This window comes from Equus przewalskii, chromosome 30 (assembly GCF_037783145.1).
Source record: "Equus przewalskii isolate Varuska chromosome 30, EquPr2, whole genome shotgun sequence".
In the NCBI taxonomy this organism is placed as follows: Eukaryota; Metazoa; Chordata; class Mammalia; order Perissodactyla; family Equidae; genus Equus; species Equus przewalskii.
The window spans coordinates 27,533,967-27,550,409 of NC_091860.1; the positions used below are offsets into that span (position 1 = coordinate 27,533,967).

The 16,443-nt window shown below is 40.5% G+C and overlaps 1 protein-coding gene across 3 annotated transcripts; it reads left to right on the forward strand.

Annotated features, from left to right (window-relative positions):
• Positions 1-2,031: 2,031 nt before the first annotated feature.
• On the forward strand, positions 2,032-16,156 carry LOC139080563 (aldo-keto reductase family 1 member C15-like). 3 transcript variants are annotated; one of them, XR_011535175.1, is made up of 10 exons: positions 2,208-2,355; positions 6,007-6,174; positions 6,428-6,510; positions 7,062-7,178; positions 8,107-8,184; positions 8,972-9,094; positions 10,698-10,807; positions 12,067-12,648; positions 14,091-14,173; positions 15,470-16,156. XR_011535175.1 is itself a non-coding variant. In XM_070601968.1 (9 exons), exons 1-9 carry the CDS (start codon positions 2,317-2,319, stop codon positions 15,510-15,512), a joined length of 927 nt encoding a protein of 308 aa, XP_070458069.1. In that variant the 5' UTR covers positions 2,032-2,316; the 3' UTR covers positions 15,513-16,156. The 3 variants fall into 3 exon arrangements, 1 of the variants encoding a protein (XP_070458069.1); XM_070601968.1 differs by lacking the exon at positions 6,428-6,510 and having other exon boundaries at positions 2,032-2,355; positions 12,067-12,232; XR_011535174.1 differs by lacking the exon at positions 2,208-2,355 and having other exon boundaries at positions 6,036-6,174; positions 8,957-9,094; positions 15,470-15,684.
• Positions 16,157-16,443: the final 287 nt, after the last annotated feature.

Genomic DNA, 16,443 nt, shown 5'->3' on the forward strand with positions numbered 1-16,443 from the left:
AGCCATAACCACTCTGTAGACAAGAGAGATAAAGTGAGTTGTACTTGAGCTGAGCTGAGCTGTATAACCTGGGAAGACAGTTTCCACAAAGGAAGAAAGTGTTCTGGGGAGCATGGTGTTCAGTACACTTTCATACCTTTTTAGAACACAGAACATACATTGAACATGCCCAGGATACATATTCAAAGTTTCATACAGGTATTCAGTTGCAAATCAGCAGGTCAACATGACCCTGATGCCCAGGAAAGGGAACTTACCTTCAGGAATACTAATATGGGTGTTACTGATACTGCGGTACAGGAGGGGAAGTGAGCACTCTTATCTTAAAAGAGTGCATTCTTTACTTTGAGATAATGTTTAATGCACTCTTTCTTTAATGGTCAAAGCAAATGTACAATGTATGTTTGATAAGCCATAAGTCAGACTTCTTTAGTTAAAGACAAATGAGTTTTGAACCAGAATAGCTTCCTCATATCTCAATTTGTGAATATTTCTTGTTAACACTGGGGCTCAGGCCCCTTCTGTCTTTCCCTCTAAGTGTCCAGTGATGGCAGAAGTCTCTAAGTGTCCCAGGCTTTTCCTCTGCTTCCAGTCTCCACAAGGCACCTTTCCTTCCCACAACCCACGCAACTTCACTAAGTCCTTGCAGTCCCTGCTTGTTCTTTGCACAAATAGGACCAGCACATTATAGAGGGAATTACATGAGTGCCTGCTAGCCACAGTCATACTGTTTGTAAGGAAACCTTCCAGATTGGAAATAAACTAGAGGGAGTGGCTCCTGACTGAGGTCCTGGCTTGCTGGAGGAGTGCTCAGTGGTGGTGAGCGTGGCTCTCCCGGCATCTCTGTAAATCTGCGTCTCTTCTCGTCCAAGCCCACATGAGAGCCACATCCACCAACAGGTCTTGTTAGCTACGGATAGCCAGGGTCAACTCTGTTTGTTATCTCCTTAATCCCCAGGTGGTCCCAGGAATCTGAACTTTTATAAAAGCTTTAGAGATGAATTGAATGTGGCTATTTTATAATCTGGTATTTGGGAAGTCCTTTTTTTTTTTTTTTTTATTGATGAGGAAGATTGTTGTTGAGCTAACATCTCTGCCAATCTTTCTCCATCTTGTATGTGGAATGGTGCCATAGCATAGCTTGCTTGATGAGTGGTGTGTAGGTCCATGCCCAGAATCTGAACCCATGAACCATGGCATGCTGAAGTGGAGCACGTAAACTTAACCGCTATGCCACCGGGCTGGCCCCTGGGAAGTCCTTTTTAAAGACTTTGAGTAGTTTATGGATTTTGTTTGGAATCATCCAATAATGACTACTTGACATTTTTTATAAGACATTCCCTGCTTCTCATTTTTAAGGAATTTAACATCCCTGATGCAATGGGCTATTGTTTGACCATTCCCTGTAATCACCTTTGCCCCAGTGACAGTGGATTCTGAACAGTAGGTTCTGAATAATCATAGGAAGGAAGCACTGGAAGGAGTCACAAAGGATGCGAGCAGGACACCTGCTCTTAGGATAAGCAACAGTTCATAAGGCTGAGGGGAACAAGGGGGAATAGAGGAGGCTACGCCAGGAGGGGCAGTAGCTGAAACTAAGGCCCAACTGCAGAAATTCATCCTTGATCTCGGACCAGTTTTTTCTTGCCAGAAAGATTCAAAGAAACAAGACACAGAAATCAGAAGGGGAAATGAGTTCTTGAAACAGGGAAAAAGATAATGGAATTAGGGATAGGGGATCCTAAGGCATTTTGTTCCATGTGTGCTTGGGACCAGGCATTAGTCTTTGTTCAAGAAATTCTGAAGAAGTCTTCTTGATGGAACTTTTGACATAATGAAAGGTGAGATAGTTAACTAAAGTCCTATAGTGGCATTAGTGTTTAGAAATGACCAGTCTGCTGACTATTTTGCATCCTGTAAAGTAAGTCTGATGTAGTTATCAAGGACATATTGACATGGTTAGTTTTTTTTAACTTAGGAGTCAAGGATGAGTGATGTTGAAGAGAAAATTCAAACTCTTGTAGCATGCGTGACATTTCTGCATGTTATTCCTGTAAGACATGCATGCAGAGACCTGAGAGAATTATAAAACAGTGGGTGGTTTGACTGTGGTTTCCTTTTGGACTCATCGGCCTCTGCCATCCCAGCCCCGCCTATCTTATTGTGATTATTAGAAATAAAGAATGCTGGAGCCTTGTCTTCTACTCAGCTTCCAGTCAGGGAAAGGCAGGAAAGAAGGAGTCAGGTTCTCCAGGACTGTGGACGGTGACGGCCCTCAATCACAGTCGTTCTGTGAAACTGAATGATGGACACTTTATGCCTGTGCTTGGATTTGGCACTTATGCTTTAGAGGAAGTAAGTGGAGCCCAGGGGACTGGAGGGTTGAATGCAAACAGCCTGGAAGGGTCGTCAGCTGACCTATGCCCCCATGCCTGGTACACTTTGGGTGATTTGGACTGATTCTTTGAGCCTCTGTTTCTCCATCTCTAACTTTGCACTAAGTAGGATGACAACGAGTTGACTCTGGGGATTCAGAGGGTGGGAATTTTGAAGGTGGATTATCATTACTATTAATTTGGTTACTGAACATATATTGAATGTAGTTTAAGTACTTTCCATGCACTATCTTGACTTTCTCAACAGCTCTCCTAGGTAAACTCTTCTTCTTCTTTCTCACGCATGTGAAATCTAAGCTCAGGCAGCTCTTCCTGCACTCATCTGCTGCCCCAGTCAGAGTAACTCAGCTTTTTGTTAGAAACCCCTGATGGGCAGCGGGCACATGAAGAAAGGATAAGTAACATTACTACTTTATAGCAGCTTTGCTGTTGGTTTCTCGGGGCTGGAACTATTTGCCAAAGAATTTGCCAAAGGTTTCCTTTTGTCATATCAGAAGCCACTCTTATTCCAAATGTTAGCTATTGGAAAGGAAGACTTAGGAGGCATAAAATAATGATGGAGACAGAATTGTTCTTGTCACCAAATGTATTCTTCATACATCCACGTGGTCGACTGCAATGCACTTAAAGTATCAATGTCTGGTCAGGGTGAGGTAGGGGACACTTTGGGGTTGCTTGGGAGGGATTGCCCTCATAAATGACAGAGATCGATACGCTGCACCTTGGTAGAGCTATGACATGAAATATCAATAGCTAATAGCTGCCAGACAGAGCCAGTTTGTTTGCAATGACATAATTATCCATTGTATCCACCATTATATCTTAAGCACAGGGTGTGTCATATCTGTGTTATATCCAACTTCTATTACTGTTGTTAAAGACAGAAAAGGACCACAGAGAAAAGAACAAATAGGCACTGTTACATGGGATCCTATATTGATAACTCCAACTCTCTGTAGCCCTTTTAAGGTAATGCTGTCTGTGGGACTGTGAAAAGAGATGGCAACTCATACATAGATTGTTATTGGTCTCAGTAAAGATGAATTGCTGCGTCTGTCCCCAGTTAGATGAGAGTTTAATATAATCAACTCACCACCCAGGGGCTGGTTTGTCTTCTCAAAGAATGGTACTTTACCAAGCTTCAGTGTCAGTCTCTGCTGCTGCTGACAGATCACCCATCTCAAAATAGTGGTAGCTCAAACAGCCTTGCTGAGAAGTATCCTATGCAGTTGGCCCATGCATACTCTTCCACCACGGCCATTCCATTCATGGGCTATTCCATTCATTGTGTAAGTACTGGAGTGGTCAAGTATAGAGGCTAAGTAGCCTCCAGTGGACAAGACCTCCTCTTTATCTACGTATTGAGAGCCTGTCCTGAAGTCTCTGGTGCACATAGAATTCTCCAGGCAGAGTCGTAGATGTTCACAGTTGGAAGTCTGGGTCAGTGTACATGGACACGTTGAGTGCCAAGCAGATATGGGGAGAGTGACAACTGTGTCTGTCACAATAATGGATTACATATAATACCTTTCTCATGTAACCCTCCTCACAACCTTCCTGAAAGTTAACTTTTATTCTCCCTTTTATCCAATTGATACACTTTATTTTTTTATTTTTTTTCAGCTTTATTGAGGTAAAACTGACAAATGAAATTCTAAGATGATTAAAGTGTATGACATGATGATTTGGTACATATATGCATTGTGAAAAGATTTCCCTCATCAAGTTTAACACTTCCATCACTTTATATTTTTACCTTTTTTTCTGGTGAGAACACTTAAATTCTATTCTCTTCGCAAACTTAAATTATACAATACAGTGTTATCAACTATAGTTGCCATGTTACGCATGAGTCGTTAAACCTCGTTTGTTTTATAGCTAAAAGTTTGTACCATTTTACAGATCTCTCCTCTTTTCCCCCAACCCGTAGCCCCTGGCAACCACTTTTATCCTCTCTGTTTCTATGAGCTGGAATTTTTTTTCAGATTCTACCGTACAGTATTTGTCTTTCTCTCTCTGGCTTATTTCACCTAGTATAATACCCTCCAGCTTCATCCACGTTGTTGCAAATGACGAGCTTTTCTTCTTGTTCAAAGCTGAATAATATTCCATTGTGTGTGTGTGTGTGTGTGTGTGTGTGTATACACACATGTATATACACATATATATATACACACAGACACACATATACACATATGTATATATAAATATATATACACACACATATGTATACATATATATATAGACACACTACACTTTCTTTATCCATTCATCCATCAATGGACACAGAGGTTGTTTTCATACTTTGACTATAGGGAATAAGGCTGAAATGAACATGGGGGTATAGTTATCTCTTCGAGACAATAATTTTGTTTCCTCTAGAAAAATACCCAGGAGCGGAATTGCTAGATTGTATGGTAATTCTATCTTTAATTTCTTGAGGCACCTCCGCACCATTTTCCTCAGAGGCTGTATCAGTTTACATTCCCACTAACAGTACCCAAGTATTCTCTTTTCACTACATCCTTGCTAGCATTTGTTATCTCTTGTCTTTTTGATAAAGCCATCCTAACTGTTGGTAGGTGATATCTCATTGTGGTGTTATTTGTGTTTCCCTGATGATTAGTGATGTTGAGCACCTTTTTAGGTACTCATTGGCCATTTGTATGACTTCTTTGGAAAAATCTCTATTCAGTCCCTTTGCCCATTTTTCCGTTAGGTTTTTAATATTTTTTTTTTTGGGGGGTACTGATTGTATGGGTTCCTTGTATATTTAGGATATTAACCCCTTATCAGATATGTGGTTTGAAATATTTCCTCCTAGTCCATAGGTTGCCATTTAATTTTGTTGATGTTTTCCTTTGCTGTGCAGATGCTTTTTATTTTGATGTAGTCTCACTTGTTTATTTTTGCACTTATGCTTTTGGTGTCAAATCCAAAATATGATTGCCAAGACCAAAGTCAAGGAGCTTACCACTGCATTTTCTTTTAGGAGATTTAAGCAGGTCTCTTTTCTTCATGGTTAAATCTGCAGGGCTTCAGAGTCTAGCACAATGTCAGGCACATAGGAAGCATGTAACAAATGCTTGTTGTATAAATGTTAAATGAGAGCACCTGGAGAATGAAGGGTAAAAAAATCAAGCATGAATGATTTTAAGAGCTCAGTTGGGTGGAAACTGAATGGAGGAGGTACCAGTATTATGGACTCATTTCCAATTCTAAGCTAAAAATAGAGGCTGATATCTATAACTTTAGAATCTCTATCACTCTACATCTATATTTATATCTCTCCGCATCTCTATCTGTAGAAGTTTTCTCCAAGTGTCAGAAGTATCCCTGTGAGTTACTTCCTTACAACGAATTCTTTATTGACTGAGACTTGATTTTCTGTGTTGTATGGTGAAGCCCATTTCATGAATTCATTTCAGATTAGGGGTTGTATTTGAGTTTAGTCTGTGTCCCCTGAGGACAGGTTTGTTACCCAGGCTTGCACCATCAAACAGGGGAACAGGAGACATAGAGAAACAGCTGGTGAAAATGCTATGAAGGAAATAGTTCACTCCTCTCCGAGTCAGATGGATTTCCAATCCTCCTTATTCATATTTTATAGGTTCCTAAGAGCAAAGCTTGGGAGGCCACCAAAGTGGCTATTGATGTGGGTTTCCGTCACATTGATTCAGCATACGTCTATCAAAATGAGGAGGAGGTCGGCAAGGCCCTCCGAGAGAAGATGGCGGATGGTACTGTGAAGAGAGAGGACATATTCTACACGACCAAGGTGCTGTGGGTGGAGTGACAAGAGGCTGCTGTCAGATTGGATATGTTATTTTGACAAAAACCCACAACTTTGGTTCTCATTGGAATAATTTGTTTACCGCCTAAGATTGCAGAGGCCCATTATAGAAAAACAGAAAACAGAAAAAGCTTGTTTTGCCCTGAATTGTGTTAAGGGTGGGACCCAGTTCCTCAACCTCTCTGAACATTACTCAGCATTCATATGTGAAACAAGAATAATGATCCTTTTCTTCTAGATCTGTGGTATGGATTGACTGAGCCACTATGGAGTGAGTCCACTCCTTTTATCTTTCAGCTGATTCCCTCAGGACATATCCAAGTAAGGCCGATGTGTTATTCAGAAAAGGCAGCCAGACTAGGAAATACTTTTTCAAGTCAGCATTGAGTTTACTGAAATGTGTACAGTTTTCTTAGGTGGAAAATCCTGCTTTCAATGTCAAGAGAGTTGAGGTCTCTACAAAATGATCCTATGTTGTTGACATCAGTGATAACATGTTCTTAGAATGTGGGCCTCTCAGCAGAATTGTTTCCAGCCATTTATTATACAGGACAGTAGGTTCCATTTCCCTTTGCCTGAGATTTCTTGACTCTCCTTCCAGAGATGTCTTTTCTAATCCTTGAAACACTCAGGTTGCTTTTCCTGGGCCATCTAAGTATTATTCACAGTTTTCTTACAATCACTCAAATAAATCTGTTCCCATTAAGGAGCACATTTATACTAAGTCACATAAACTTAGCCCCAGCACTTCTTATTTTTAGATCACCACAGTGGTTTGTGCTCACTTCTCAATCTTTCAAAGATGGGGTTTAATTTGGGTCCCCAAATGTGGGAAATCATAAGCCATTTTGTATTTCTTTTGGTCACTGCAGATTTGGAGTACTTTCCTTCGACCAGAACTGGTTCGTCCAGCCCTGGAAAGATCACTGAAGAAACTTGGACTGGACTACGTAGATCTCTTCATCATGCATTTTCCACTCCCCATGAAGGTCAGCTTTTGCTTTTCCTTGTCATGCCCAAGAATATTTCATCACTTCTGTTGCACCTCCATTTTCTCATTCTGGCTGGGTTTTCTGAGTTCTTAGAGAGGTAGGTTTGAGTGTGGTGGACAGAATTGCTAAACGATTTATGACTCTCCTTGATAGTTGTGCCACTTCCCCGCCAAGATTTTTTTTTTATCCTCATCCCATAGCCTTCAGAAAGATTGAAGTTCAGTGATCTCACTGCCTCCACCTCAAAGCGTTGAGGACCCCACCTTACATGTCTAAGTGTTATGCTTCTGTCTGTAGACTCTTAGTGATTAGGGTCTTCAAGAAAGTTGAGTTACAACAGATTGTAGAGGTGCAATGGGAAATCCCCACCTCTTAAGGGAAGGTCCCTCCACATGGACCTCTTAGACCTAATCAAGAGTGAGGTACTCTGGGATGGTTCATGACACGCAGCTGGGCTTCTTTGGGCTTCGCTGATTCAACCTCGAATCACAGTGGGCGTTCACTGAGCACACCTGGTATCCTCACTATCTCTGAGTTGGGTTATCAAAAACTGGAGCTAAAACACATTGCTCAGTAGTAAGGGTAAGTCCTGTCATCCAAAACAGCCCCTCCCTTGGAAGTAAAATCAATTCCACCGTAGGAGGGTTCATTCTTACTGAAGTTCCGGGGTGGGTGTAGATAGAAGGGTGGAGGTCACTGGGACGGAGGCACTTTGCTGTCATCTCTCAGATGCTCCTGATCTTCCTTCCCCCCATGTCTTCTCTTACACAACATACACACTCACACACACGCAGACACACAGAAACACTCAGGTTATCCTCTTAAAGGTTTTGTGACCCAGCTCCTTAGGCACCAGGAAGGTCATTCTTTAAAACAACAAACACAAAAACTCTCTTCTTCATCCTTTCTCCTGTCTGTATTCCAGTCTGGGGATGAGATTCTGCCAAAGGATGCCAGTGGGGAAGTTATCTTCGACACAGTGGACCTTCGGGACACATGGGAGGTAAGTACTGCCACTGACACCTAAGAGGCACTAGGCAGCAGGTAGAAATCACTGGTTGGGAGTCAGAAGAAATGGGTTCTGACCCCATCAATCTGCCCTCGGCCACATCACTGTACTTCTCTGTACCATGGTATTCTCATCTGTAAAGGAAGGGAGCTGTACGGGCTGATCTCTACAGGTTATTTTTCATCTGAACTTCTGTGTTTCCTTGCCCCACTGATCAGGTTGAGCCTGGAACCCTGTAAGGGGGTGGATTGTCACAACAAACTCAAGAAGAATTAGAGCTCCTTCCCAGGACAGCTAAACAGGTCCACTAGGGAGAGAAGGCTGTGTCTGACTTCACAGAAGAGTGGAATGTAGGAGAGTGAAGCCTGCCCTTATGTAGCCTTTCCCACCATGTTTTTCACCATTCTAGGAAAGAGAAAGCAGCCAAACCCTCTACTAGGAAAACCTGAGAGTTTCTGTTTGCCCTTGACTCTGGTCCCATCTGCTAAAGAAGTATGAGATGCCTAACAGAAAAATAGGCACATGAAAGGGAATGGGGAGGGGAATTGAAAAGCATCTTCACGTCTGTTTATCATCCTGGGTGTGCATGTAATAGAAGCAAGGAGACAAAGTGTGTGGGCATAGCAATAAAAGCCATTAGAAAGTAATGTATTCAAGCAATAAAATGGGTTCAGTCAAGTTGTGATACATATGATCACAGATTTCCTGTTTTTAAAACGTTCACTATCAAATGAAAGGAGCAAACTACATGAACAGTTTACCACAGATTTCCCTCCTCCAGGCCCTGGAGAAGTGTAAAGATGCAGGTTTAACCAAGTCCATTGGGGTGTCCAGTTTCAATCACAAACAGCTGGAGATGATCCTGAGCAAGCCAGGGCTCAAGTACAAGCCTGTCTGCAACCAGGTGAGCCAGGAGCCCACCAGGGCTTCCTTTCTCTCTGCTTTTCACACCTTCTTCCTTAATTAACAGCCCCTAAGTTCCTGGCTTGATGTCAGCTGTGTAATGATAGTTCCTTTTACTGCCATAGGAAATGCCAAAGAAGGAACAGATTATGTGGCATGGGAAGAGTATTGTTTCAATTCTTCAGAGGTGGGTTTGAGGTTCCTATGAGACATCAAAGTGGAGATGCTGAGTGACATGGCAATACTGGTCTGGAGCTCAGGAAGTTGGTCAGGGCGAGAGGTACAGATTTTGGAGTCATTGCTTTACGGATGGTAGGTAACCTCGTAGAAGTAGATTAGCTCTACTGGGAGTTCATAGAATGAACAGAAAGAGGGTAGGAAAGTCCACATTTAAGGATTAGGCAAAGAGGCACTGGCCAGGAGATTGAACAGGAGTTCCTAGACAAGAAGAGAGAAGATGAGGAGAGTGTGGTATCAGAAAAGCCAAAGAAGGAGGAGGTTTGCGTGAGCCATAGCGATGGTGGATCCTGCTGAGGAGCAACCAATCCAAATAGGGATGGAAATAGTTATTGGATTTAATGACATGGAGTTTGTGGAACGCCTGCAGGCTCAGTTACAGAGAGGTGAGAGAAAATGCCAGAGAGAAAAACTGAAAAAGTGAAAAGTGAAGAAATGGGTAATTATAATTTAAAGATATAATTTCTAAAAATAACACCTAGTGCTGCCAATTTTTAAACACTGTGACATTGTAAAGCTGTATAGCTTTTTAGTAAATCACTTTGAAAATTATGTGAGACCATTGAAATATTTGTACTCTTTGTCTTAGTGATTTCATTTCTAGGAATCTACTTGTAGAAAATCATTCAAAGTATGTTAAAATATGTCCGTCCCTTTTTTCCTCCTCCTCCTTCTCTTCCTCCTCCTTTTTTTTTCTTTCTCTCCAATTTACTTGTGAAAGAAACTAAGCCTTTTTTCCTTTTTTCCTTTAACTTGTTCCACACATTTGCTGTTATTTATCCCTGTGCTACAGTTTGATTGACAGTGTCTTTTGTACCCCTGTAAATTGGAGGTTACATCTGAAGACTTGATCACATATGTATGTCATTGTGAATTCATGAATTGTAACAAATATGATGTTTTCCCATCCAATGTATTTACTTTTCTTATTGACGATCCAATTGTGAACATTTTATTGCCCCTTCTAGTGAGCTCCTGGGTCCTTTGACGTGCCTGCTCTTCTTCACTTTCTAGGGTATAAGATGTTCTAGGCTCAATGTTTAGCTTTTTGCCCAGACCTGGAATCAGCCATTTTTCTAAGTAGTCTTGGTTTCTTCCCGTAGGAATGGCATTTAGAGGCCACAACCTGGTTGCCTGAATCATTAGTCATTTTAAACACTAATAAAAATATGAAAGAGAATTGTTTGATTATTTCTCAAAAACAATGGCATTTGGAGATATTTCAGAAGGTGCATGGGAAAAAGTACCAATCTGAAACTTAGAGTATGTATATTAAAGTAGTGTTAGATATTCCTTCAAAGGACTTTTCAAATGTACATGTTATTGCATCATGGATTCTGATACTATTGGTTCTTGGCAACTTACAGGTGGAATGTCACCCTTACCTCAACCAGAGCAAACTGCTGGAGTTCTGCAAGTCCAAGGACATTGTCCTAGTTGCCTACAGTGCCCTGGGGTCCCATAGACACCCAAACTGGTAATGAGACTATTAGAGTTAACCTATGTCAGTAATGCTATTGATGAAGAAACTCTTTTTTTTCAACTTTAGTTTTAACATTTCATTAGGGAAAGGTTCAAACAAAAAAGTGACTACAATAGTGTGATGAGTGGATAAAGAAGAAGTGCCGTATATACACATTGGAATAGTACTCAGCCATGAAAATGATGAAATCTTGTCATTTGCAGCAACATGGATGGGCCTTCAGGGTATTAGGCTAAGCAAAATAAGTCAGAGAAGAAGAAAGTCAAATACCATATGATCTTACCCGTCAGTAGAAGATAGAATAACAACAGCAAACAAATGCATAGATACAGGGATTAGAGTGGTGGTTACCACAGGGGAAGGGGAAGAGGGAAGGGAGGAGGGTGAAAGTGATGACAGGGCACAGGTGTTTTTGGTGATGGATGATAATTAGTCTTTGGGTGATGAACATCATGTAGTCTGCAAAGAAATCAAAATATAATGATGTACACCTGTAATTCATATAATGTTATAAACCAATGTTACCTAAATAAAAAAAAATAGTGTAGTGAATTCCCATGTACCATCCCTGGACTTCAACCATCAGTGACATTCATTCATTCTTTTTCCACTATACATCTACCTACTCCAAACCCTAATCTAAATATTCATTTTTAAAGTGATTTAATGGTAAAACTTTTCACAGCTTGTCACACATAAATCTTAGCTGTTCAATTTTGACACACGGATGTACTGTATAACCTGCACCCTATCATGGAGCAGAACCTTTCTGTCTCCCACCCAAGTTCTTTTGTATTCATCTGCAGACATTTTTTCATCATCCCTAGGCAACCATCAGTCTGATTTCTTTTTTCAACTTAGATCAATTTGGTATATTCTAGTATTTCACATGTAAAAGAAGTTATAGAGTGTAGATTCTTTTGTGTCCAGCTTTTTTGACTCAGCATAACATCTGTGACATTTATCCACATTGTTGTAAGTATCTAGTTCAATCCTTTTTACTGCTGAGTAATATTCCATTGCGTGGACATAAATATCGCAGGTTGTTTCTCCATTCACCCATTAATTGAAATATTAGATATTTCCAGTTTGGTACAGTTGTGAATGAATCTCTGCTAATATTCGTGCAACTCTTTTAAAATCATACCATAATGTACCTACTTCTCTCAATTGTCTGAGGAAATCAGAAAAATTTCAGTCAAGATTTTCAATCCAATACCATTCAAATATGTGTTTTTGATTTTTGTTTTCAGGGTGGAAAAGGACAGTCCATATGTCTTGGAGGATCCAACCTTGAAGGCTATTGCCAAGAAACACAATCGAAGTCCAGGCCAGGTGGCCCTGCGCTACCAGGTGCAGCGGGGGGTGGTGGTCCTGGCCAAGAGCTTCAGTGAGAAGAGAATCAAAGATAATTTCCAGGTACAGGCCAGACAGTCTCTCCAAAGTGAGGACTGGATACTGTATTGGGGTCCATCTCTCTTGGCATTCAGTCCCCTTCCAGATTTGTTCATTCCCGTGCGTCTCTCCCCTGCATGCTATGGGGGCAGCTGGACAGGATGTGAAGGGAGAGTACTGGCTTCAGAGTCCTGTTTCATGGCATCTAGGCCTGGCTTTGCCACTTCCTTCTTGTTTGTCACTGAGCACATTTCATCTCTGTTTTTTCTTCAGTTGTAAGAGTCCTTCTATGCAGTGGAAATTTTATAACCCTTGCTCCTCGTCTTCACCTTCTACCTGATGAACCCCTATTTGTATGTCAATATTAAACCAAACAACATTAGCTGCTTTCTTAATCCTTTGGGATACCCTAGATGAGTTGTTGACCACCACGGCACTTGGTACGTCTCTGTTAGTGAGTTTTTCCTTATTAAACTAAAATTGTTTGTTTACTTGTCACTGTGGTCTCTTGACTGTGAGACCCTAAATGTAATGACTTCCTCTGGGTCATCTCTTAGCACATTTTCCCAGCAGAGCTCCTGTCAGGTAGGAAGCTAGTAGCATCTATATAAGTTGATAGATGAATCAAATTAACAAACAAACAAGTAAAGTTTTTCCCTAAATTCTCCCTTGGACATCTCCTGGTCTCTTAGATCTATCAGTGGTCTTCAACTTATTTTATAGTGAACCTCATGAGAATTGTGAAAAACTGCTTAAGCTCTATCCTATCTTAAGGTGACCGCTAAAATTTTCATCATAATTTTAATATTTGCAAAATAAGACATTTGGAGCGTATTATCTATAATGTATTTGCTCTAAAACCTTGAAGCTGTGCATTTAATTCAATCAATTTATGAAAACATTGAATATACAAATCTAAATCTCATTGTTAAAATCAGAAAAAATTCCCATTTTATTTTTCAATTCAACTCAACATGTTAATACATATCCCTATGATAACCAAATCACTTCTGGAGTATATTTTTAAGATGAATGACAGGATGGATGACATATAGATAGGTAGATAGATAGACTGATAGAAAGATAATGCATCTGAGTTTCCGTGAAGTTGTCTCCAGGATGAGATATTGAGCTTCTCATTGTCGTATTGCTTACCAAAGATCTGTCTGTTTTGCTTTTAATGGGCTTTCCATTGGGGGCTATGCATTGTCAAATTAAAACAGATCTGAACTTAAATAAGAGAGACTTTATTCAAAAGGGAGAACTCTATGAGTATAAGATATACAGAGTCTCAGATCAATCAGAAAGTCTTTTCTTTTATATAGAGGAGGAAAGAACCCTAGAAAGAAAATGGTGTTTGGGAGTTGGGATGAGCAGGTGGTGTCGTCCAACAGTTGATCAAGGAATTCTTTTTCGGGAGGGTGACTGATTTTTGGAGAGGACTTTACAGGAGGTTGCTCTTCCTTCCATGGTTTGCTTAAGTTCAAGGCTTTAAAATTCTAGAAGGTTGTGGGGAAAGAAAAATCTGACTGAAGTTGGGTCAAGTGAGCAGGTATTTGGTCCAGATTGCCCAACTGTCCCTTTGTTTGTAAAAAGGGGATGTTTTCCTTTTCTGTCACACGCAATTCACTTGGAAAGATTTGGGATAGATGAGTTCTGAGCCTTTCTTTTGTGAAGTGGAGAGAGAAGGAGAGCAATGGGGAAGGAGAGGTGGAGAACCCAGGCAGAAGTATTCTGAGGCCAGTACACCTGGAAGCCAATGACAGGAAAGGCTTCCCTGGATGCTCACCCAGCCTTTGTCCTGCTGGAAAATCCTCAAGTTTCTAGGTGGAAACCAGCTGCTTTAGAGGAGAGTTTAATTTGATTCTTTCCTTTATTTCAGATTTTTGACTTTGAATTGACTCCAGAAGACATGAAAGCAATTGATGGCCTCAACAGAAATTTCCGATATGCTAAGTTACTCTTGTAAGTGACGTGTGGATTGTTTCTCACGGATTGTTTTCTGTAGCATGCAGTTTAGCAGAGGAGCTAAGCGTCCCTAAATCAAGAAGACAGGCCTGATTTCACATGTGGGAGCAAAACAGGAGCTTCCTGTACACCTGAGACCAGAGGCGACTCCAGGGCTCAGTCTCTGACCCAACAGAAATGTGAGCGGGGCCCAGGACAGACCCTAAGTAAAATGGCCAAAGTTTGCATCATGGGGAATTCACTACTCAGTTTCTTAAGTCAAGTCTTACTCGAGGGTGGCCTTTGTCCATCAGGAGACTCTCCCCTGGGAGCCTCCACCTCCTTTGACTTTGACCTGTTCAGAAACATAGCATTCCAGTTGTTCAGTTCCTGCAGGAGCCTCTCAGGAGCAAGAGAAAGAAGACTAATTGAACTGAGAAGTTTGGAAGGGAGTATAGAGATAAGGGGAATACAACTTTAGTTATAGAATAAAGATTTAGTTCCACAGAAAAATCTCAAAATTCTCCCTCTTGTTTGTAAAACTATATCGCGATTCTGAGAAAGTACCTTTTCTATTCCCAAAGGCTTTTAAGTATAAGTCTGTGATCTCCTTCATTAGGCTGTGAATGCCTGGGGTCACACATCCTTCTGGCCCTGTGTCAACAGCACAACTGCTGGCCCATAGAATTGCTCAGAATGCAGTCTTCAATGATATTGAGTTGAAAAGGACAAATTTAAAAAGGAAAATCAGAACACGGACACAAATGGAAAACAACAGTAATACTAATGATTAAAAACAAGTATTCTCATAAATTATGAACTCAGAAAACAGTAACCACGTTTAGTAGGTGTGGTTACGCAGGTGTACTTGTTGTCTTCTCAGTAGATCAAAAATTCCTTAATGGAGGGACCCTGGATTGTTGAGGCTGCTCAACATTGTTGAATGAATGTGTGAAAAGGAACAACAAAATTGTTCCTGTCATCATTCTCATCGGCTAGGGACAAGAGTGATACCTGCGGCTGAAATGACCACAGCAATTTAGCCGTAGTTCTTACTTATAAATAAATATGAATTTTTATCTAAGTCAAACTACATGCCATTTTGGCATTTCTCTATGTGGGGATGTGTGAATTGGGCACGCAGGTGGAATGTGCAAATGGACAGGGAGCCTGCATGTATGTGTGTCTGGGTAGAAGGAGGGATGTGTTTGTAAATTTAGTTTTTGGCCCATACTGACTGCATCCTGATAGCAACCCTCTCTTTGAGGTTGTGAAGACAGAGTTAATGCATTAATATCTCTCCTTCTCTTTCAGTGCTGTTGATCACCCTTATTATCCATTTTCTGAAGAATATTGACCACGAGCTATCCATCATGAGCTCCAACAATTTACTGTCTCAGGGTGTGGAGAGGATTTCTGTACTCGGTGGAGGTGATTCAAACCAGCATCTGTAGCTTCAGGCCCCTGGCCTTTCTGTTTTTGCATTTTTATTTCTTTTGTCTTACGAAATAAGAAAAAGTTCAAAGTGAGCATGTTGTCTTTTCCTGATTATTAAAATAATACATAGCAATTACAGAAAACTTGAAAAAGGAAGGATGGAGAGTAAAAGTAACATAATTAGCCCATTTAAAGATTCTTGAACTTTTGGTGCATTTTCTTTCATGATTTTCCTATAGCACCATTGGGGTGTGTGTTTATTTACAAATAGAAATAACCTTCAATACACAGATTGTATGCTTTTCTTTCCTTAAGATATAATTATTTTCCCAAGCCATCAAATATTGTTAAAAATTCCACTATTATATTTTTCTTGTTGTAAAGCAGTATATCTTATTGATTTATTTACTTCCTCAACCGTCTGCATATGTTTTGGCATTTTGACTCGTTCTTGTATAGTTTGCCATTGATTCACTTACCTCATTCAGCCAAAAACTTATTGAACATCCTTTATGTACCAGATATTCTTTTATCAAAAAATAAAATAGACAAGAATTAAATTAAGATGAGAAGTGTCTCGAGTTTACAGGCTAATGGGGGAAGAAGACCTGAAGGCAATAAGGAGTACTTAGCTGTTAGAAATGGATATGTGTGTTTTGAGAGATAATTCTGCAGGGTCTCTCATTTCCTTCTCCCTGATAAGCAGAGGCACTGTTTATCCTGCATTCTGCAGTGCTTTTTCAAGAAGTTTGTGCAGAAGACAGCCTTGGAATGTAGAGATAGTAGCTCCATTCATAGAAATGGAAGGCATGCCTGCTGTCCAGTAACAGAAAGAAAATATCTCCCTCCAG